Source organism: Eubalaena glacialis, chromosome 15 (assembly GCF_028564815.1).
Source record: "Eubalaena glacialis isolate mEubGla1 chromosome 15, mEubGla1.1.hap2.+ XY, whole genome shotgun sequence".
NCBI lineage: Eukaryota > Metazoa > Chordata > Mammalia > Artiodactyla > Balaenidae > Eubalaena > Eubalaena glacialis.
In genome coordinates, this window is record NC_083730.1 from 34,806,280 (window position 1) to 34,829,187 (window position 22,908).

Below are 22,908 nucleotides of genomic sequence, written 5' to 3' on the forward strand. Positions count from 1 at the left end.
GTCTCCCAGGTTGGGATATTCGTACATTGGGGAGGGAGTTCCTGTCCTCCTCTGCAAAGAGAGGATGGAGGAGTCAACAGAATGTAGAAATGGACCCGTGACTCAGCAATTAAGATCTCTCTGTTTATCCCTCTTAGAGAGACAGATCTAAGAATACCCAACTATATCTCTGGGTTAGGGAGGATTTATGTTAATAACTTTCTCCATTCACAAGGATAAAGTAAAACTCTAGCTTGTTTTCATATTTTTGAGGAGAAATATAGTTAGTTCCTCTAGGTTTTAATGTTTGGAGTATACAAATTTAGATTTCTTTTCCTAAAATTAGGTCATTAGAAGTATATAATCTATAAATAATCACCAAGAGTTCATGAGTAAATTTGTTTTTTAACATATCTCCTCTAATATCTCTTAAATCAAATCTTCTGTGATTAAAGATCAACACTTTGAGCAGTTTAAAACATTCGGATTTCATAATGGTTTGTTTAGACCTCACATGGCTCTTCTATATGCAAAGCCTATAAATATACTTTTAGAAAATTTCTACCCAAACTACTTAGTCTCCTAATTTGACCTTTTATGTTGCTAATGTTATGTGTTCACTTCATTGTTTTAAATTACATAATAATTTTACTCTTTTCCTGCAGGCAGAATTCACAGCCATGTGGGAGTAGTACATGTGAGGTAGTGAGGGATTCACCATCTGGTACTCTGTCACTGACCATCAGTCATTCCAGGAAGCTGCCAAGTTTAAAGAGCTCATTTTTCAGGTCAGCCACACCTGTGAGATCCCCCTGGTCCTGGTGGATAACAAAATTGATCTGACAGACTTTCATCAGGTGAGTGTCAATTTTGCCTGTTAGTGTCTGTCTTTTCCTCTGAGAATACATAGGATCAAGTATGGCTGCTTTTTGAGGTTTATATTGAGAATTATGAGAAAGAAATATTGCACACAGGTTTTCTAAGAAGTCTTTGAAGAACTGTGATAGGTTTTGTTAGTCACCACAATATACCTTATTCCACATACTACTTTTCGGTGTCCTTATCACTCCCGCATCAAGAGGCACAGTCTGTTTCTCCCATCCTCTTGGATCTAGGCTGGCCCTATGATTTGTTTTGAGCAGCAGAGTGTAGTAGAACTGATGCTCTATAACTTTTGAGGCCGAGCCTTAAGAGTTAAGTGAGAACAGTTTATGAGACCTCTGGGACAATATCAAGTGCACTAATATTCACATTATAGGGGTCCCAGATGGAGAAGAGAGAGAGAAAAGGCCTGAGAAAATCTTTGAAGACTTAGAAGCTGAAAACTTCCTTAACCTGGGAAAGGAAACAGTCACCCAAGTCCAGGAAATTCAGAGAGTCCCATACAGTATTAACCCAAAGAGGAACACACAAAGACACATTATAATCAAAATGACAAAAATTAAAGATAAAGAGAGAATATCAAAAGCAGCACAGGAAAAGCAACAAATAGCATTCAAGGGAGTTCCCATAAGACTATTGGCTGTTTTCTCAGCAGAAACTCTGCAGGCCAGAAGGGTGTGTCATGACATATTTAAAGTGATGAAAGGGAAAAACCTACAACCAAGAATACTCTACCCAGCAAGGATCCCATTCAGATTTGATGAGTAATCAAAAGCTTTACAGACAAGCAAAAGCTAAAAGTGTTCAGCTCCACCAAGACAGCTTTACAACAAATGTTAAAGAAATTTCTTTAGGTGAAAAAGAAAAGGCCACAGTGAAAAACAAGAATGTTATGAAATGAAAAATCTCATCAGTAAAGGCAAACAAGCAATAAAGGTAGGAACTCTTCCACACACAAAGCTAGTATGGAGGTTTAAAGACAAAAGTATTAAAATCATCTATTTCCACGATTAAGGGATAAAAAAAACAATTAGATATAAAATATAATATCAAGAACAGTAATCATGAGGGGAAGAGAGTACAAAGAGAGGGTTTTTAAAATGCATTTAAAAGCAAGACATCAGCAACTTAATTATGTATATATATACAATGCTATACAAAAATCTCGTAGTAACTGCAAACCAAAAATCTATAATAGATATACACACAAAAAATAAAAAGAATCCAACACAACACTAAAAATAGTCATCAAATCACAAGAGAAGGGGACAAACGAAGAAAGGGGAAAAAAGGCCTACAAAAATAAATCCAAAACAACTAAAAAATGGCAATAAGAACATACATATTGATAATTACCTTAAATGTAAATGGATTAGATGCTCCATCCAAAAGGCACAGATTGGATGACTGGTTATAAAAACAAGACCCATATATATGCTGTCTACAAGACACTGACTTCATATCTAGAGACACATACAAATTGAAAATGAGGGCATGGAGAAAGATATTCCATGCAAATAGAAATTTTAAAAAGCCAGAGTAGCAGTACTTATATCAGAAAAAAAAAAAAAAAAAGATCTTAAAATGAAGACTGTTACAAGACAAAGAGAAATACTACATCATGATCAAGGGATCAATCCAAGAAGAAGATATAACAATTGTAAATATATATGCACCCAACATAGGGGCACCTCAGTATACAAGTTAAGAGACATACAAATGTTAAGAGACATAAAAGGAGAAATTCACAGTAACACAGTAATAGTGGGAGACTTTAACACTCCACTTTTATCAATGGACAGATCATCCAGACAGAAAATCAATAACAAAACACAGGCTTTAAATGACACATTAGACCAAATAGACTTAATTGATATTTATAGAGCATTCCACCTGAAAGCAGCAGAATACACATTCTTCTCACATACATGTGGAACATTCTCCATGATGGACCACATGCTGGGCCACAAAAAAAGCCTTGATATTTTAAGAAAACTGAAATCATATCAAGAATCTTTTTTTTTTTTTTTTAACCACAGTGTTATAAGAGTAGAAATCAACTACAGGGAAAAAACTGCAAAAAACACAAACTCGTAGAGGCTAAACAATATGCTACTAAACAACCAATGAATCATTGAAGAAATCAAAGAGGAAATTTTAAAAAATTACTTAGAGACAAATAAAAATGTAAGCACAACAACCAAAACATACTGAATGCAGCAAAAACACTGCACCAAAAGGAAGTAGTTAGCAATACAAGCTTACCTCAGAAAACAAGAAAATATCAAGTAAACAACAGAATTTTACACCTAAAGCAACTAGAGAAAAAAGAACAAACAAAACCCAATATTAGTAGAAGGAAAGAAATCATAAATAACAGAGGAGAAATAAATAAAATAGAGATTGAAAAAGCAACAGAAAAGATCAATGAAATTAAGAGCTAGTTCTTTGAGAAGATAAACAAAATTTAGCCAGACTCATCAAGAAAAAAAGGAGAGGGCCCAAAACAATAACATCAGAAATGAAAAAGGGACAGTTACAACTGACACCACAGAAATACAAAAGATCATAAGAGACAACTCTGAATTACTACATACCAATGTAATGACAATCCAGAAGAAATGGACAAATTCTTAGAAATGTGCAATCTCCCAAGACTGAAACAGGAAGAAATGGAAAATATGAGCAGACCAACTACCAGTAATGAAATTGAATCAGTAATTTTAGAACTCCCAACCAACAAAAGTTCCAGACCTTAAATGTAAATGGATTAGTTTTGGCTTCACAGGTGAATTCTACCAAACATTTTGAAAAGAGTTAACACCTACTCAAACTCTTCCAAAAAATTGCAGAGGAAAGAACACTTCCAAACTCATTCTATGAAGCCAGCATAACTCTGATACCAAAACTGAACAAAGACACCACACAGAAAAGAAAATTACAGGCCAATATCACTGATGAAACTAGATGCAAAAATCCTCAACAAAATACTAACCAACTGAATCCAACAATACATTAAAAGGATCATACACCATGATCAAGTGGGATTTATCCTAGGAATTTTCCAATATCCACAAATCAATCAGTGTGATACACCACATTAAAAAAATTGAAGAATAAAAACCATATAATCATTTCAATAGATGCAGAAAAAGCTCTTGATAAAATTCAACATCCATTTATGATGAAAACTCTCCAGAAAGTAGGCATAGAGGGAATCTACCTCAACATAATAAAGGTTATATATGACAAGCTCACAGCTAACATCATACTCAGTGGGGAAAAGCTGAAAGCTTTACCTCTAAGATCAGGAACAAGACAAGGATGTCCACTCTCACCACTTCTACTCAACATAGTTGTGGAAGTTCTACCCACAGCAATCAGAGAAGAAAAACAAAACAAAAAAATAATCCAAATTGGAAAGAAAGAAGTAGAACTGGCACTGTTGGCAGATGACATGATACTATATATAGAAAATCCTAAAGAGGTCACTAGAAAAATACTAGAGCTCATCAATGAATTCAGTAAATATGCAGGATACAAAATTAATATACAGAAACTGGTTGCATTTCTGTATTGTAACAACAAACTATCAGAAAGAGAAATTAAAGAAACAATCTCATTTACCATCACATCACAAAGAATAAAGTACCTAGGAAAAAACCCACCTAAGGAGGCAAAACACCTATACTCAAAAAAACTGTAAGACACTGATATCACTGAAAGAAATTGAAGATAACACAACAGATGGAAAGATATAATGTGTTCTTGGCTCAAAAAATCAATATGGTTAAAATAACTGTATTACCCAGGCAATCTACAGATTCAAGGCAATCCCTATCAAAATACCAAAGGTATTCTTCATGGAACCAGAAATAATAGTTTTATAATTTGTATGGAAACAAAAAGCCCCAAATAGCCAAAACAATCTTGAGAAAGAAGAACAGAGCTGAAGGAATTACACTCCCTGACCTCAGACTATGCTACAATGATACAGTAATTAAAACAGTATGGTACTGACACAAAAACAAACACATAGATCAATGGAACAGGTTAGAGAGCCCAGAAATAAACCCATGCACTTATGGTCAATCTATGACAAAGGAGGCAAGAATATACAGTGGAAAAAGAACAGTCTCTTCAGTAAGTGGTGCTGGGAAAACTGGACAGCTACATGTAAAAGAATTAAATTACAACTTTATCTAACACATACAAAAATAAACTCAAAATGGATTAAAAACCCAAATTAAGACTGAACGTATAAAACTACTAGAACAAAACATAAGCAGAACACTCTTTGACATAAATCATAGCAATATTTTTTGTATCTTTCTCCTAAAGTAAAGGAAATAAAAGCAAAGATAAACAAATGGGGCCTAATTAAACTTAACCTCTTTCCCACAGCAAAATAAACTATCAACAAAATGAAAAGACAACCTATGAATGAGAGAAAAAATTTGCAAATGTTATGAATGATAAGGGATTAATATCCAACATCTATAAACAGCTCAGAGAACTCAATATCAAAAACCCCAGCAAATTGTTTAAAGAAAGGGCAGAAGAACTGAATAGACATTTTTCAAAAGAGAAAATGCTGATGGTTAACAGGCATATGAAAAGATGCTTGACATCACTAATCATTAGGGAAATACAAATCAAAACCACAATGACATATGACCTCACACCTGCCAGAATGACTATCATCAAAAAGACCACAAATAACAAATGTTGGCAAGATTTTGGAGAAAAGGGAACACTCGTGCACTGTTTTGGGGAATGTAAGTTGGTGCAGGCACTGTAGAAAACAGTATGGAGGTTTCTGAGAAACCCGAAAATAGAACTAGCATATGAGCCAGCAATTCCACTTCTGTGTATCTATCCAAAAAAAAAAGTATACTAATTTGAAAAGATACATGCACCCCAACGTTCATAGCAGCATTATTTACAATTGCCAAGATATGGAAGCAACCTAAGTGTTCATCAACAGATGAATGGATAAAGAAGATGTGGTATATATATACAGTGGAATACTACTCAGTCATAGAAAAGAACAAAATTGTGCCATTTGCAGAAACATTGATGAACCTGGAGGACATTATGAAAAGTGATGACAGAGAAAGAGAAATACTATATTATATCACTTATATGTGGAATCTAAAAATACAACAAACATGAATACAACAAAAAAGCAGACTCACGGATATAGAAAACAAAGTTCCGGTTACCAGTGGGGCGAGGAGGGAGGGGCACTATTGGGGGAGCAGGAGCTACAAGCTATTCTGTGTAAGGTAGGCTACAAGGATGCATTGAACAACATGGGGAATATAGCCAATATTTTGTAATAACTGTAAATCGAGTGTAAGCTGTAAAAATTGAATAAAAAATTTTAAAACAGAGTTATTCAGGTTCTGCCTTTGCCACTTGAAATTCTTGTTCTTGAGGTCCAGACACTATGTAATGAGGACCAATCTAAACATTGGAGAGAGCCATGTGGACAAAGCAACATCCAGCCTCACATCTGTCCCTGCCAAGGCACCACACAGGTGGGCAAAGCCATTCTGCATGTTCTAGTACCAGCTGCCATCTGACTGTAATCTCATAAGATATCCTAGTAAATCCATAAGGGTCATTAAAATCTCCCAGCTGAGCCTTGTCTGGATTTCTGACACACGGAATCATGGACAAATAAAATGGAATTATTTAAAACACCATGGTTAGGAGTGATTTTTCATGCAGCAATGGATAATCAAATAGGACCCTTCCCACTTTTCAGAATCAGAACAACTATTTCTCAAGTTGAATAATAAATGACTCCTATATACCATCAATCTGCTTCAAGCTCCTCTGCTGTTTCACTGTGATCCTCAGTCTCACAATTTCTCCAAACAAACAAAATTGATAATCCAGAAACCATGCTTGGTTTAAACTGTGATCCATTATTAGATTTCATGTAGTTCATTATAGTTTATTCTCATCTGATCAGAGACTATCAGATGGACAAACTATGATTGCCTTGTCTCTGAGATCTTTGCAATGTAACAATACTTCAGTTGTCCTTAGTACTCCTTACGATACTAAAAGACAAAAACCTAATTCAGGGATAAGGCAAATCATCTCAAAATTCCATTGCTGTTACTCACTTGTACAAAGTTGCGTTACTGAGATGTTGCATACAAATCAAATTTTTCTAAATAAAGTTCTCTAAATCAAGTAGTTTATAATTAGAGATGCTACATCTTTATTTGCACTGACCTTAAATTTGAACTGGATTTTAATAATTTATGTTATTCCAGCTAATGGTTTATTTTTAGACTGTTCAAACTACCCCATTAATAAAACCTTTTGCTAAGGTAAGAATCTTCACTAAAACAAATAGTTTTCTTCTATGTTAAGTGTTTTATACATTTTAATTTTTGTATCTAATGCATTTTAAGTTTTCTTAAAGTGAAAAGATCTCATATAAGAGCCAATGTTTATAAATTTATGCTTAACACAGAAACATATTCCTATGATTTAGTGCAATGCATTTTTTAATATTTCACTTAAAATTAAAGCATCTTAAAGTGGCAGCTAACTATTTTTCAGGAGTTATACCATTTATTTTCCTCTGCACCTGTTCTGCCGCCTTGCTTTGTTTTTCCCTTTCTACCATGTTTAATTAGATATGGTTACATTATTATGGGTTAGAAATCCAAGTTTATCTCAGCAGCTAAATATGAATCTATTCTCAGATACTTGACAGAGAGGAGGAAGAGAGGTATAGATCTAGTGGTAAACCCTTCAGATACTCCTCTGAAAAGTGGGGACACTTTAGTTTATTTTAGGACTTCTGGAAAGTGGCATAAGAGAGCATCTTGAGATGTGTGTGACCGTCAGTGATCACATGACCACCCTTGTTTCACTTCTCAGAATTCCTAGAAAACATAAACATTTATTTGGATGCCATTCAAGAGAACTATAAGTAACTCTGAGAAAGCTAGTGAATTTGAGAATATTAGGGAAACTTCTTCAGGTAGAAGTTAATCAGATTCTCTCTAGAATGATTGCTCTCCATGATTCCAATGCTGGCGGACATGTGCTTTCCTCTCACCCTCCTGTCCCTGCTTCTGCTTTCTGCTCAAAGGTGGTCCTCTGCATCTCACAAAGGAATATTCAACAGGACCCTTATCTTTGCCTGGGTAATTTCACATTAGCAGTGATGTGAATCACAAGCGTTACAAATGCCACTGAAAGAAATAACAAAAAAGACATTAAGCTGAGTAATTTAGTGGAGGTGACAAACTTTTCCTTCTAGATAAAAACAAGTAAACAAGATAGTCACAGAGAGTGCCAAAAACATGAAAACTAAAATTACGATCTTTTTAAAACTGCTCATGTACCAACCTCTCCAATAATGAAGTGTTGATATGCAAAGTTGGCTTCTGGTTGTGGTGTTTGTGATGGAAATAATTATTCCTGTAACTGTACCGTGTTTTTTTTTTTTCTTTTCAAAATGCTTTCAATTCACACTTTATTTTTTTATTTTTTTTATTTTTGCAAGGGCTTTCTCTAGTTGTGGCAAGTGGGGGCCACTCTTCATCACGGTGCACGGGCCTCTCACTATCGCGGCCTCTCCTGTTGCGGAGCACAGGCTCCAGACACGCAGGCTCAGCAGTTGCGGCTCACGGGCCGAGCCGCTCCGCGGCACGTGGGATCCTCCCAGACCAGGGCCCGAACACGCGTCCCCTACATTGGCAGGCAGACTCTCAACCACTGCGCCACCAGGGAAACCCCCACATTTTATTTTAATCATAAAACTGCCCTGTGTAGTTGTAAGGCAAGCATTTGATGGATGAGGATATTTGAGAAGTGAATATATTGATAGAAATTGAGGTAAATTATTGTTGTTAGTGACAAAATTAAGACTAAAACCCAGATCACATGTACTCCTTTTATTACATCAGTATTTAAATTTAGGTCACTGTTTTTTTTTTTCATCTAAAACAAAATCAAAAACAAAAATGCTGACACCTGAGTCATCTATAACTCAAAGGAGTTTTGTGAAGATTTCAAGAGTAATAATGTTAAACTCTCAAAGGTATGGAAGGAAATCATGCTGGTGCTTTTGTTCAGTGCTGAGAGGCAGAGATGTAGGATTCTCACTTGGCAGCTCTTCTTCCTCCTGCCTACACTGAAAGGTATTAAAAGGAAAGAGTGCTGCTGAGGAAAGCTGTTTCTTATCACGTTTGTTTAGTACAGGTGCCTGCATTCTTAATGCATTTTGGTGAACCACAAGTCCCTTTCTTCCAAGAAAAATAAACAAGTTTTAGTGCCTGATTTTTTAAAATTATCATTCACCTCTTTGAGCTAAAATATTGCAGGGTTCTGTTTAAAGTCTAGTATTTTATCTGTGAGCAATATTCATTTTGACACTGATGATGCTGATGATGCATTTGCTATTTGCAAGGCTCTGTGCCAGGCACTTAACACACATCATTGTATTTATTCCTTACCAGAAGCTCATGAGTAGGCTCTTTTATGATACCTATTTACCTATGAGTCCACTGAGCTTTAATACTTTCAGTAACTTGCTCAAGGTCACACAGCTAGTTAGAGTTGAGAGACAATACCCACTGTGTTCTCATTTGAAATCTCACTATGTTAGACTGTTGGCCTGTAAGCCATTATTATTTTCATGATTTTTTTATATCAGCTTCTGGATCTTAGCATACTTCTCAGAGAATGGAACATAAACAATTGTATTTCATTGGCAAGATGGATCACGAAGGATCAGAATGATAACTCTTTGGATGTGGAGTGAGGAGCTCCAGTACCTGGACAAACCAGTAATAGCCAGAAGTTGGGGGGAAGAGTGTGAGGGAAAATAAGAGAAAGAAAATGAGTTTCAAAACTACTCAAAGATACTATTTTCTAATCAGTTGAATAATTTTGTCCAGATTCCATCTACACTACTCTAAAGCCTTTTTAAAATTCCCAGACATTAAGTCCCTCAGCTTCCACTGGCTTTGTCCCTATTTACAATATCTTCAACTGTCATACTGGAGAGTAAAAGGAGATAATTCCTGTTTTGTTTTTTTTTTTTTGTTTTTGGAAAATCCTAACCAACTGTACAAAGTAAAAATGGTGCTATGAATGGAATGAATTTCAGAGATTTGGGAGCTGGATTAGAAAAGTTTTACATCAGTAACAGACTACAAACTGTTTTATCCTGAAGATAGACCAAGACAAATCCCTCAGGGCTGCCAGTCTAATTGCAGTTAATACTCAGCTTGAGGTCTTGAAACTCTGCTTTCCACAGCCTGAATGCTGACTTGGGATCCTGAAATACTCTTTGTTTATTCATCAGTGAGCTATCTAATGAAAGTAGTTCCATTACTTTACTGAGAGGGGCATATGAAGGCTGTGGGAATCAGGAATTTTTGTACTAAGAAAAATACCTTCTATTTAGAGTTATATCAAGCATCTACTTATCTTTCCAGAGTGGTGGCAGCTTCAGAGTATAGTAAAGAAATGAGTTAAACTTAAAAGCTGTTGCACAACAAAGGAAACCATAAACAAGATGAAAAGACAACACTCAGAATGGGAGAAAATATTTGCAAATGAAGCAACTGACAAAGGATTAATCTCCAAAATATACAAGCAACTCATACAGCTCAATATTAAAAAAAAAAACAACACAATAAAAAAATGGGCAGAAGACCTAAATAGACATTTCTCCAAAGAAGACATACAGATGGCCAAAAAACACATGAAAAGATGCTCAACATCACTAATTATTAGAGAAATGCAAATCAAAAGTACAATGAGGTATCACCTCACACTGGTCAGAATGGTCATCATCAAAAAATCTACAAACAATAAATGCTAGAGAGGGTGTGGAGAAAAGCGAACCCTCATACACTGTTGGTGGGAATATAGATTGATACAGACACTATGGAAAACAGTATGGAGGTTCCTTAAAAAACTAAAAATAGAACTACCATATGACCCAACACTTCCACTATTGGGCATATACCCAGAGAAAACTGTAATTCAAAAAAACACATGCATACCAGTGTTCATGGCAGCACTATTTACAATAGCCAGGACAAGAAAGCAACTTAAATGTCCTACATACATGTGAAGGGAAATTGTTTAAAACATTTGAGCAGAGCTGTAGCATGAATACATTTTTCATTGTCAGGCTAGGTATTGCGGTGGGGCAAGAATGGAAACAGGAAGACCAGTTAAGAGATTTAGCCATCAGGATGAGGAATGACGGTAACTTTAGTGAAAAGAGTAGCACTAACTATTCACAGATCCCATACTCATGAAGCACACAGACAGGATGACAGGTGACAAACTACAGTAGAGGTTTGGAGACCTTCCATGTATGGATGAGCTATACTACATCCTTCAGTGGCACCTGAGGTCATCATTGCATTATCACATTATACAGTGTGTGTCCAACATGGACTCCTAAGACAAGGTTAAGAAATATATTTGGCAAATATATTTTAGAAAGTAACAAAATATATTGTATAAATGGTCCTTGAGTTTCAGTCTTTAGTGAGACAATTGCTGTGTCCTTGGAAAAATCAGTGGTAGACACAAGATGGACACCCGGATTCCCCTTCAAAGAAGTACTTCCTGCATAGCACAAATGTAGGAGGTATAATCAGTAGACAGCTCCCAGCCATCAAATACTTCAGGATCAGCCTCAGCTACACAAAGCCTCCTTGCCTGAGGTCATAGCTTTCTTGGGGGAAACTCATTTCCAGTGTGGTGTGGGCATAAATGTCCAGTCATTGCAGCCCAATGTGGGTCACTGGGAAAAGCAAATCTTGCTCCAGATCCCTTCACTGGTTTGGCAAGAACTTTGTCAGTCTTGCCTTGAGGTTCAACCTTTCCCTCTTCCTAATCCAGTTTCCTTCTCCTTCTTTTCATGAGTGTTGATCCCTAATAAATATCATGTACTCTAAAATGTGTCTCAATGTCTGCTTCTATAAAATGGAGATATTAATACCTATTTCATAGATTATCAGGTGGGGTAGATGAGATTATGTCAGTAGATTATCTAGCATAAATAGTGCTCAGCACAAAGTAGGAACTCAATAAATATTAGGTACTACCATCCTCATCCCTCACCTGGATTGTTGCAATAGTCTTTGGTTATTATCATGTTCTGATCTGCTATTTTGCAAGTTATAAATTAGCAAACCAAAAGTATAAGAATTTGGTGAAAAGAAAGAGTTAATTAATCCTGAGTGAAGACTCAGGGAGCTTGGTGATGACCACAGTGTATAGATGTCAATGCATTTGCAAAATCAATTTTGAAATTATTTTTTCTAATTTTTAGCTGTGAAACATACAGTAACAATTTTGAAGTAACTGAATTCTGAAAAATAGAACTCTGTATAAATCATTGTTTTCTTCCATTAGTTCATTAATTAAGTAAACCTGAGTAATCTGGAGATATACAAGAAAGACAAAAAAAATTGACCATTCCAGAAAAGTTAAGCTAATTTTTCCATGTACCAACAAACTCACTATGGATGAGACCTGTAGTTCTCAAAGAGTGGTGCACAAACCAGAAGAATCAGTATCACCTGGAAACTTTGTTAAAAACAAATTCTCAAGCCCCAGCATAGTCCTACTAAACCAGAAAACCTGGGGATAGGCACAACAATCTATTTTAACAAATTTTCTGGGTGGTTCTGAACCATGCCAAAGTTAGGGAATCACTGGGCTGGAATATAGATGAATGGACATAAATGGTAATTTTATCCTTTAGGTCCTGTAAGAAAGCCTAGACCCTACAAATATTTCAAAGGTCTTGAACAAAATATTTGAGATATAGAAGAAAAAAAGTAAATAAACACACACCCCCATATGTGCACACACATATTTAAAATATAAAAATATTTTTTAAAATAAAATTAATTAATGCTTATATAAAAACAGCAGTGAAAAATATTATAGATTAAATCAATGTGTTATAAAAATCTAAATTGCTCTGTATATAGTGTGCACCTACCACTAAATGGATTTTTATCTGGCAGTTTAATGTTTCATTGGAGTAGAGATTGTATCTGCTCAGTTTGAATTAACATAACTGCTTGCTTCCCTTCCTTATTTAAATATTATACTGTATTGTTTGGTTTTCATGGATCATTGACTACATTTATCAAATTGATAAGTCAGTGAAAGCTTATAGAAATGACCTTGCTTCTTTTTAAGGAAAAGAGCGGGGGGGGGGGGGGGAAGCTGTATGGAGAATATTGCTAGTTCCTTGAAATGAAATCCAAGGTTACAAAATTTCTCAGAATAGATCTCTTATGATTTTTCAAGCCAATCATTTAAAACAGCTGCACAAAAGGAAATAAGTACTGAAGTAAAGTTTTAAGTTTTGTATTATTCTATCCAAGATTTCAGCTTTCCATGTGCTTTCCTAGGTATCCTGGCAACCCAAACTCTGACATTTGTGAGAATTTTCTTCAATTCTCAGTCAGGCTTCTGGCTATTCCCAATAAATCAGTGTGTGTGTGTGTGTGTGTGTGTGCACATACATGTGCACACACACACAGTTATGTATATAGGTACAGGTATCTTAGAGACCAAGGTAATCCTATAAATCCAAAAGAATGATCTAGGTCGAATTACAAATACTCTGAAAGAGGAAAACTTGCTATTTGTACTTTTAAACTTTATCTCACCACATGTTTAAGAAACTACATAATCCATCCTGTTTTAAAACTTTCATATTTCAAAATATGAAATAATTATAGAGGCAAAGGAGGTTGTGAACAAATGTGTAAAACGTCCCATGCACCCTTCCCTTAGCATCCCCAATATTAACAAATTATAAAACTGTAAAATGATATCAAAAATGAAAAAAAATGACATTGGTTCAATTCATAGAGCTTATTAAACTTCACCAGTTACACACATACTTATTCATGCATGTGTGTATAATTACATGCAGTTCTATTACATATATAGCTTGCATACACCACCACAATCAATATATTCAACTGTGCCATTACCATAAGATTCCCTCATGTTTCTCCTTACAGCTACATCCATCCCCTATCTATCCCAATCCCTACCTCCTAGAAACCACTGGTCCATAGTCCATTCTCCACCTTTACAATTATTTTACTTTTTGATTGTTTACTTTTTGATTTATTATGTACCTGAAATCATCTAGTATGTATACTTTGGAGACTGGCTTTTTTCATTCAACATTATATCCTGAGGTACATCAACTTTTTATGTTTATCAATAATATGTTTCTTTTTATTACTGAATAGTATTCAATTTGTATGGTACCATAGTTTGTTTATCCATTCACCATTTATGATGACATGGGCAATTTCCGGTTTTCAGTTATCATGATTAAAGCTTCTATGAACATTCATATAAAAGTTCCTACATGGGGCTTCCCTGGTGGTGCAGTGGTTGAGAATCTGCCTGCCAATGCAGGGGACACGGGTTCGAGCCCTGGTCTGGGAGGATCCCACATGCCACGGAGCAACTAGGCCCGTGAGCCACAATTACTGAGCCTGCGCGTCTGGAGCCTGTGCTCCACAACAAGAGAGGCCGCGATGATGAGAGGCCCATGCACCGCGATGAAGAGTGGCCCCCACTTGCCGCAACTAGAGAAAGCCTTCGCACAGAAACGAAGACCCAACACAGCCATAAATAAATAAATAAATAAATAAATAAACCCAAAGTTTAAAAAAAAAAAAGTTCCTACATGAACTCAAGTCTATAATTCATTGGGATAGATGCCCAAGAGTGAAGTTGCTGGGTCTTATAAGTCCATTTTTAGTTTTGAAAGGAAGCAACCAAGTATTCTCCAAGGTGGCTGTACACGTTTACATTCTCACCCCTGTCAACTTTAGAAGTTATCACTATTTTTCATTTTAGATATTCTGCTAGCTATATAGTGATATCTCACTATGGTTTTAATTTTCATTTCTCCAATAACTAATGATATTGGACATTTTTTCATGTGTTTATTGGCCACCACTATAGCCTCTTAAGTGAAATATCTGTGTACATCCTTTGTCCATTTTATAGTTGGATTATTATTTTTTAATATTGTTTTGAGAGTTCTTTGTATATTCTAGATTCAAGCACTTTGTCATATATGTGAAATTCAAATACTTTCTCTCAGCCCATGATTTGCCTTTTCATCTCTTTAGTATGATCTTTTGTTGGGAAAAATTTTTTTAATTTGATGAGGTCTATTTATGGATTTTTCCTCTTATGGATCATTAATTTGGTATTGAATTGAAGAACACCCTTAACCAAAGATTTCTCCTATGCTGTCTTCTAGAAGAGAGTAAGTTTTATGTGTTACATTTAAGTGCATAGTCCATTTTGAATTAATTTTTGTATCAAGTGTTCATATTTTGATGATGGATGTTTAATTGCTCCAGCACCATTTATAGAAAAAGTTATCCCTTCTCTATTGAAAATTATTTTGCACCTTTGTCAAAAATTAACTGGGTATATTTGTGTGGATTTAGGTCTGGGTTCTTGATTATGTTCCATTGATCTATGTATCTATCCATTGTCAGTGCCAAACTGATTTGATTACTACATCTATATAGTAACCTTTAATATCAAGAATTCCAATATTTCCTTCTTTTAAAAATTGTTTTGGATATTTTAGTGTCTTCCCTTTCCATATGAATTTTATAATAAGTTTCTCCATGTTTTCAAAGAGGAGGCAAGAATATACAATGGAGAAAATACAGTCTCTTCAACAAGTGGTGTTGGAAAAGCTGGAAAGCTATGTGTAAAACAATGAAGTTAGAATATTTCTTCACACCATATACAAAAATAAATTCAAAATGGTTTAAAGACCTAAATGTAAGACATGACACCATAAAACTCCTAAAAGAGAACAAAGGCAAAATATTATCTGACATAAATAGTAGCAGTATTTTCTTAGATTAGTCTCCCAAAGCAAAAGCAATAAAAGCAAAAATAAACAAATGAGACCTAATCAAAGTTTAAAGCTTTTGCAAAACAAAAAAAAAACCATCCAGAAAGTGAAAAGACAATATATGGAATGGGAGAAAATATTTGCAAGTGATGTGAAAGACATATTTTGAACCAATTTTTATCCAGACATATGCCCAAGAGTGGGATTGCTAGATCATATGGTAGCTCTATCTTTAGTTTTTTAAGTAACCTCCATACTGTTCTCCACAGTGGCTGTACCAATTTACATTCCCACCAACAGTGTAAGAGAGTTCCCTTTCTCCACACCCTCTCCAGCATTTATTGTTTGTAGATTTTTTGATGATGGCCATTCAGACTGCAGTGAAGTGATATCTCATTGTAGTTTTGATTTGCATTTCTCTATTAATTAGTGATGTTGAACATATTTTCATGTGTGTGTTGGCCATCTATATGTCTTCTTTGGAGAGATATCTATTTAGGTCTTCTGCCCATTTTTTGATTGGGTTGTTTGCTTTTAAGGTATTGAACCACATGAGCTGTTTGTAAATTTTGGACACTAATCCTTTGTCAGTGGCATCATTTGCAAATATTTTCTCCCATGTTGTGGGCTGTCTTTTCATTTTATGTCTTTTCATTTGTTTGTGGTTTCTCTTTTGGTGCAAAAGCTTTTGAGTTTAGTTAGGTCCCATTTGTTTATTTTTGTTTTTATTTCATTTACTCTAGGAGATGGATCAAAAAAGATATTGCTGCGATTTATGTCAAAGAGTATGCTGCCTATGTTTTCCTCTAAGAGTTTTATAGTATCCGGTCTTATATTTAGGTCTTTAATCCATTTTGAGTTTATTTTTGTGTGTGCTATTAAAGAGTGTTCTAATTTCAAAAGGATACAGGCGCCCCAAAGTTCATTGTAGCATTGTTTACAATAGCCAAGACATGGAAGCAACCGAAATGTCCATCAACAGATGAATGGATAAAGAAGTTGTGGTACGTATATACAATGGAATGTTACTCAATCATAAAAAAGAATGAAATAATGCTATTTGCAGCAACTTGGATGGACCTGGAGATCACCATACTAAGTGAAGTCAGTCAGACAGAGAAAGAGAAATACCATATGATATTACTTATATGTGGAATCTAAAAAAAAATAATGATACAAATGAACTTATCTACAAAACAGAACAGACTTACAGACTTAGAGGATGAACTTATGGTTACCAGAGGGGAAATATGGTGAGGAGGTATAGACTGGGATTTTGGGACTGACATGTACACACTGCTATATTTAAAATAGATAATCAACAAGGACCTGCTGTATAGCACAGGGAACTCTGTTCAGTATTCTGTAATAACCTAAATGGGAAAAGAATTTGAAAAAGAATAAAAAATAAAGTTGTCCAAGGAAAATGAAGGAAAAAAAGTCTGAAAATAATAAATATTGAAGAGGATATGGAGAAAAGCAACACTGTACACTGTTGGTTAAAGTGTAAATTGGTGCAATCACTATGGAAAACAGCATGGAAGTTCTTAAAAAACTAAAAATAGGACAACCATATGAACCATGAATTCCACTCTGGGATATATTACCAGAAAAATGAAAACTCTAATTTGAAAAGGTACATGCACCCCAATGTTCATAGCAACTTTATTTACAATCACCAAGATATGGAAGCAACTTGAGTGTCCACTAACAGATGAATGGATAAAGAAGATATATATGTTACTCAGCCATAAAAAAAGAATGAAATATTGTCATTTGCTGCAACGTGTATTGACCTAGAGAATATTATGCCTAGTGAAATAAGTCAGACAAAGGCAAATACTATATGATATTGCTTATATGTGGAATCTAAAAAATAATGCAAATGAATCTATATACAAAATAGAAATATATTCACAGACATAGAAAACAAACTTATGGTTACCAAAGGGGATAGGGTAGGAGGATGGATAAATTAAGAGCATGGGATTAAGAGCTACAAACTACTATACATAAAACAGAGAAGCAACAAGGATTTACTGTATATCACAGGGAATTAAACACAGTATTTTATAATAACCTGTAATGAAACATAATCTGTAAAAAATAAAATCACTATGATGTACACCTGAAACTAACACAATATTGTAAATCAACTATGCAACTAAAAAAAAAAAAAGAAAAAAAATGTCTACAGATTAATTTATGGTGAATTTACATCTTTACTATGCTAAATCTTCCAATCCATTAATATGATCTGCCTCTCCAAGCATTTAGATATTCAATGATTTATTAATCTGCATTTTATAATTTTCATCATGCAGATACCATAGATGTTAGACTCATACTTAAGTAATTTTATTTGGAGCAATTGCAAATGGTATTGCACTTTTTTTTTTTTTTCTGTTTCCAATTGTTCCTTGTCGGTATATTGAAATGCAATTCAGTTTTGTGTCTTGTTATTGTATTCTATAACTTCACTGAACATATTAATTCTCAAAATGGATTTTCTCTTGGGGTTTTCTATGTAGGCAATCTTGCCATTTACAAATAGAGACAGTTTTATTTCTTCCTTTCAACTGTGTATGCCCATAACTTCCCTTTTTTGCCTTATTGCAGTGGCAAAAACTTCTAGTACTATATTACATAAGTGTAAGGAAAAGAGACAGCCTTGAATTGAACCCAGTCTTAGAGAGAATGCAGTCATTGATATGATCATAGAGTTTTCCTCCTTTATTCTGTCGATATGGTAGATTACAATGCAAGATTTTCAATATTGAATAATGCTTGTGTATCTGGAATAAATCCCATTTTATCATGGGGTATTATTCTTTTTATACATGGTTGTACAACATTTTGCTAAAATGCTGTTGAATATTTAGCATCAGATTCGTGAGAGTTACGGGTTTCTAATTTTCATTTTCTGTGAAGTTTTCATCTGGTTTTGGTATCAGAGTAATACTGGCCTCATAATATGAGATAGGAAATATTTCCTGTTCTTCTATTTTTTTGAAGAGATTATGTAAAATTTGTGTTAATTCTCTTTTGAGTGTTTGGTAATACTTTTCATTAAAACTATCTGGGCCTCGATGTTTCTTGCTTAGTAGCTTTGAAAATTAAAATTCAATTTCTTAATAGTTTTGGACTATTCATTTTATCCGTTTGATTTTGACTGAGTTTTGTCAGTTTGTAATTTTCAAGGAAGTTATTGATTTCCTCCAACATGTTCAGTTGATGAGTGTAAAGTTGTTCATAGTATTCCCTTATTATCCTTTTAATGATTGTAGGATCCGCTGTGATATTTTCTGTTTCATTCCTGATACTATTTTTTCAGTCTTCTCTCTTTTTATCTCTTGTCAGTCTTTCCAGAAGTTTACAGATTTTATCTTTTATTATAAGAATCAACTTTTAGTTTTATTAGTTTTCTCTCCTGTTTTCCTCTATAATTTGTAATTTTTGCTCTTTACTATTTCCTTCCTTCAACTTGTTTTGTATTTATTTTGCTCCTCTTTCTATTTCTGTTTATTTTTTGGTGTTGTGTGTTTTCACTTATATATTTATTATGTTTACTGCTATTTTTATTCATTCTAATCTTCTTTGCTTTCTGAAGGTCCCATTCTTCTGTTATCATTTTATTTCTGTTTGTAAAAGTTTTGTTTTGTTTTGTTTACCATTATTTAAAAGTAGATTTGCCAGGGATGAATTCTTAGTTTCCTTTCATATGAGAGTGTCTTTATTTTTTCTTCATTACTGAAGGATAATTTCACCAGATATAGGATTTGGATTTGACAGTTCTTTTCTTTCAGCACTTGAAAAAGCTTGCTTGCACTACTTCCTCCTGACCTCAATGGATTCAGATGAGAAATTCTCTGTCATTTAACTTACTTTTCCTTTATAGGTGATGTATCATTCTTCTATGGATATTTTGAAGATTTGTTGTTTATCTTTATTTTTCAGAAATTTAATTATGATGTGTCTTGGTGTAGATTTACCTAGGTTTATCCTCCTTGGATTTTACTCAGCTTCTTGAATCTGTAAGTTTATGTGATTTTCCAAATTTGGGGAGTTCTCAACCATTATTCTATTAAACACTTTTTAAATTCCACACCATTTCTCCTCTCACTCAGGACTCTGATGACTAGAATGTTAGGTATTTGTCATTATTCTACAGATCCCTAAGAAGTTTTATTTTTTTCTTTCAATCTACTTTCTCTCTGTTGTTCAGACTGAGTAAATTCTATTGCTCTGTCTTTGAGTTAACTAATTCTATCTTTTGCCTTCTCCACTCTACTATTGAGGCCATCCAGCAAGATTTGTTTTTTTGTTTTTCTTCTTATTTTTGGTTGGTACGTTTTTCACTTGTATATTTCTGTTTGATACTTTTTTATACCTCCTATTTCTTTCTTGAGTTTTTTTTTTGTTTGTTTCATAAGAATTTGTAATGATTATTGAAGCATTTTATGATAGCTGCCTTAAAATCCTTATTAGATAATTCTAATATCTGATTCATATTACTACTAGAATCTGAATGATTGTATTTTTAATTCAGATCATGATTTTTCCAGTTTTTATACTGATGAATGATTTTTATTGTATCTTTCACGTTTTAGTCATTATGATAGGAGATTCTTCATCCTATTTAATTCTTCTATTTTAGCAGGTGGTTACCATATTTAGGCTAATATGTGATTTCTGACTTACATTTGTGGGCTTTAGACCCAATGACAGTTTTGTTTGTATACTCCTTGCAATGATATTCTGGTCTGTTTTATTCCTTTAGTGCTGTTGGAGTTCCTGCTCCAATCCCTAATGGTGTTGTCTGAAGGGTTGGAAGAAATTTTCCAGACCACTGATTTCTCTGAACTAACTTCTATGTGAAGTAAGAGCAGAAGATCTTGGGCGTGTGTCTCCTTGTTGAAGGGAAGGAGGATAGAAGGTAGGTGTGATGCTGGTTCTGTGAGAGGATTGCTCTGCCTGCTAGTGCTCTAGTTGTAAAGTGGGTCCTGGAATAGTTGTGTTTCCTCTGCTGCTATTCATGACAGATTGGACTTCCATATAGCTCTTTTTAAGGTCCATATAGCTCTTTTTAAGGTTACCCTGTTTCCAAATGACAAAATCCAGTAGTGGGTCCCAAGCAAAATGATGGTTCATATCAGAGTTTCCATCCACTAAACATTCTTTATCCTTAACATATCAGTAGAAGGTAACATTGCTGAGCTCCAGATAAATCTTTCCCATGCATATTCCTATTTTATTTCCTGCCTGTGCTCATGCTGAACATCTAAGCCTTTTTCTATTTGCTTTTTCAGTCTCACCAATTTTTTCTATCCCCCAAGGCCCAGCTCAAAGCATAATTTCTCTACCATGCCTTAGCCAAAATAATTCCAGATAGAACTTTCCTTTTTATGAATTCCTTCAGTTCACCCTGATGTTACAATTACTCTTTTTTTTGGGCTATGTTTATTTATTTTCTGAATTATGCTTTAAGCCCCTCAAGGTGAGTATCTTTTGATTTTAATTCTCTTCAATCCCTCATCAACTTTAACAGTGTCTTTGTTACATATAAGGTGTTGTATAAGCACTGATTTGTTGATTTCAAACTGAGGTTCAAGTGGTGCTGACCTCTTTTAATCTCATTGTCAGCATGAACCAAGCAACCCTGAGGGCTGGATTTGGAAGGGATTTTAGCTATAATTTAGTCCAACACACTCATTTTAAAGAGTACAGTTTGAGTAAAAGGACACAAAGACAAACAGATGGTCAAGAGCAAAACAGAGAGCAAACTAGAGGAGGTCTTCTCATGCTCACATCAATGTGTCCTCCATTAAACTTGCCTTTTCTCTACAAAGTATTACTTTTATATGATTTTATAAATTAAACTTTCTTCTGAGCAGGAAAGGAAGGAAGAGGAAAATAATAGCTGCATAATTAAGAAGCCAAAACTGATATTGTCCTACTGAAGAGGGTTGTACCCTACCACACCCACAAGAAATTCTGAAGGAGAATCTTTATTAGAACTCTTGGAAAATCCCCTTTTAGGCTGCCCTAGTTTGGAATAATATTATTATTATTATTATTTTTTAGTAAAGACTTCCATGCATGCAGAAAATTATGACAATAATAAGTGTATGGCTTAATTAATTATTAAAACTAAGCATATTTGTGTAACCACACAGATCAAGAAATAGAAAACAGCACCTTGGAAATGCCCTTGGTTTTTCTGAAGAGCTTTACTTCTTCCTTCCACTTCCAAGAAAACCACCATCTTGATTCTTAACCACTTTAGTTTGTTTTGTTTTTTATACTTTAAATAAATGAAATTAAAACACTATTCACATGTTTCGACTTCTTTCAGAACATTGTAACATTGTTCAACATTGTATTTGTGAGATTCATCTATGGGTTTATGTGCCTATTTATTATAATTATAATAATATATTCTTGTGTATGAATATACCACAATTTATTTATCCATTCTGTTGTTAATGGACACTTAGATTGTGTCCAGTGTGGGGGTCTTATGAATAATGCTGTTAATGTTGTTTCTTTTATTATTTGAAGCACTCATGCAGTATTTTTATTGGGTTTATATTTAGTGTGTAATTGCTAGGTCATAAGACTTGCATATGTTCAACTTCAGTAGATTTTGTCAAACTATTTTTTTTTTAACATCTTTATTGGAGTATAATTGCTTTACAATGGTGTGTTAGTTTCTGCTTTATAACAAAGTGAATCAGTTATACATATACATATGTTCCCATATCTCTTCCCTCTTGCGTCTCCCTCCCTCCCACCCTCCTTATCCCACGCCTCTAGGTGGTCACAAAGCACCGAGCTGATATACCTGTGCTATGCGGCTGCTTCCCACTAGCTATCTATTTTATGTTTGGTAGTGTATATATGTCCATGCCACTCTCTCACTTTGTCCCAGCTTACCCTTCTCCCTCCCCATATCTGCAAGTCCATTCTCTACTAGATCTGTGTCGTTATTCCCGTCTTGCCCCTAGGTTTTCATGACCTTTTTTTTTAGATTCCATATATATGTGTTAGCATACTGTATTTGTTTTTCTATTTCTGACTTACTTCACTCTGTATGACAGACTCAAGGT

At 34.5% G+C, this 22,908-nt stretch overlaps 1 protein-coding gene across 1 annotated transcript in view; it reads left to right on the plus strand.

The window, feature by feature from the left end:
* Nucleotides 1–22,908, plus strand: part of RIT2 (Ras like without CAAX 2) — a 567,177-nt gene that overhangs the window by 258,359 nt on the left and 285,910 nt on the right. The window contains 1 exon segment of the mRNA XM_061169231.1: nucleotides 645–836. Coding sequence (XP_061025214.1) covers nucleotides 645–836 — 192 coding nt within the window.